Source organism: Rhinopithecus roxellana, chromosome 9, assembly GCF_007565055.1.
Source record: "Rhinopithecus roxellana isolate Shanxi Qingling chromosome 9, ASM756505v1, whole genome shotgun sequence".
Taxonomy (NCBI): Eukaryota; Metazoa; Chordata; class Mammalia; order Primates; family Cercopithecidae; genus Rhinopithecus; species Rhinopithecus roxellana.
The window spans coordinates 18,799,575-18,801,702 of NC_044557.1; the positions used below are offsets into that span (position 1 = coordinate 18,799,575).

General features: G+C 37.6%; 1 protein-coding gene across 1 annotated transcript; it reads right to left on the reverse strand.

Annotated features, from left to right (window-relative positions):
* Nucleotides 1–240: 240 nt before the first annotated feature.
* Nucleotides 241–1,706, reverse strand: TCIM (transcriptional and immune response regulator). Its single transcript, XM_010354611.2, has one exon. It carries the CDS (start codon nucleotides 1,631–1,633, stop codon nucleotides 1,313–1,315), a length of 321 nt encoding a protein of 106 aa, XP_010352913.1. The 5' UTR covers nucleotides 1,634–1,706; the 3' UTR covers nucleotides 241–1,312.
* Between the last annotated feature and the right edge of the window lie 422 nt (nucleotides 1,707–2,128).

Consider the following 2,128-nt stretch of genomic DNA (forward strand, 5'->3'; position numbering starts at 1 on the left):
AGAAATAGATGTACACATGTACATAGCTACTGTAATCATAGAAGACATTTTTCAAAAGTATGAAGAGAAAGAAGTCTTTTAAAACTCATCCTTAATGGATACATAAATAGCAATGCCAAGGAGTCAATCTATCAATTTCTATATCTATTTTATATTTTAAGATTGAGACAGAGAAACTTTCCAGATATTTGATGTAAGAATTTGTTTTGAAAAAGTTTGGTAATTAATATAAAGCTACTCTAAAATTAACTTTTATTGTTAGAGACACATCTTTAGAAAAGTTTGTAACTATCAACATTTACCATCTTATTTCTTCCTTTGAGACCAAGCATCACAGACCAAAAGCCACAAAGTTTAAAATAATTTATTATTGTTGCATGACATTTGCCAGTAAAATAAATTATAGAAACTATAGCGTCTTTATAAACTATTTAGTATATCATATTCACTTCCTAATGCTTACTGCAGTAACTGTATGAAATTTAATTAGATTACATTTTGGCATTAGTCAGAAGATTTAAAAACTATATAAAATGTTTTCACAGTACTTTGGATTTATAAAAGACCCCATTATTTTAACTTTTGTGCAACCTGTTTGAAGTGTATAAAAAAACCTTTTACAAACCAAAAGGTGCCGTATGGTTTTACAGAGCTGCTGAAGACATCTTACTTTCTTGATTTTGTACTTAACATCCATGTGGTGCACTTTTTCAGGCATTGTAATAAGTGCAAATAAGTAATCAATTATTGATTTCTAAAAATCTATACCAATAGACAACATTCAGGCTTGGCAACATTTTGAACATTCAGATATAAAAATTCAGTAAACAATTTATGCACGGTATTTTCTCTCCCTGTCCTCCCTCTCCCTCCTCCCTTCCCCTATCTATTTGGTAAAAAAAAAAAAAAAAAAAGAAGTTCAGCTTAAATTTAAGTCCTAGGGCCTGACAAAGTGACCCTGGATATATGTCATCTCCAGCCATCTGTTTCCTTTAGTTCTCATTACATCTGTCCAGGCTCTTCTATCAGCATCAATCCTTTCCTGCAGGGACATGAGAGTTTTCACATCCTTGCTGAAAGCATTTTGTTCTCCACTGTAACAGCATGGGGCGAGACATTGTTTGGAGTCTTTGTAACCAGTCTTTTCAGTCCTGGTCCCTTTCCAGTCCCGATCCCTTTCCAGACTCTGGAGTCCTGACAGAAGAGAAGCTTGCAAGGTAGCAGCAAAATGCTGCATCTGTTAGAATCTCACAAACTCACTTGGTCTTTGAATGTCCGTTCTTGGATAACGTCGTTATCCATTCTCTTCTCCTCAGTGAACTTTGATGGAATATTTCCGCAGATTCAGAAACTGGAAAAGCTTGTCTTTTGTCCTCTTCTTCAAGGCCATCAGGGCACGTGTTTTCTCCTCCACATCTTGATCTATGGCAAAAATGATCTTGGCTCTCTCCTCTGCTTTCTTGTCTCCAGAGTTTCTGAAGAGCCTTTGTAGTGATTCTTGGTCTATGTTTTCAAAGATGTTGCCCACGGCTTTCTTACGAGAGGCTGTGTCGAAGTGGTAGCCGTGGATGGACGGGCTGACTCGTAGCGACGTGGACATGATGATGGCTTGGTGGCTTCGCTTTGCTTTCATCGATGTGGGGATCTTCCGGAATTCAGCTCCCAGGCTTTCCAGAGAGTCTGTAGTGAAATCATTCTGGGACTGCTATTTAAAGTGTGAACAAAAGCTCCAGGCTCAAATTACACTGGTGACATCAGAGTGATCTCAAGGAAGAATAATCACAGAAAGGCTTAACAGTTGAGTTGCCAATATCCTGTCCTTGTGTAAAACATTACTAAAAGCTGTGTTCAGTGATTAGGGGCAGGGCTGTGAGTATTCATTTTACTTCATATGTGGCAGTAGGATAATATAGACCTGGGCCTTCCTTTAAGAAAATAGCTGAAGACAGGAAAATACAAAGATAAGACATAAACAAGGTTGCTTAGACTCTCAAATCTTCCTAAACGACAGTTATAACAAGCAGTTCTGCTAACCACAGGAAAGCTTTCATTCCCAGAGAAGTAATTAAAGTGCACTGCAAACACTTGGCAGTCCACATCAGTGCCCTTTGGACGTCCATATCAGGGG

Coding starts and splice junctions, on each gene's coding strand:
- TCIM (XM_010354611.2), bottom strand. CDS start 1,633: ATGAAAGCAAAGCGAAGCCACCAAGCCATCATCATGTCCACGTCGCTA.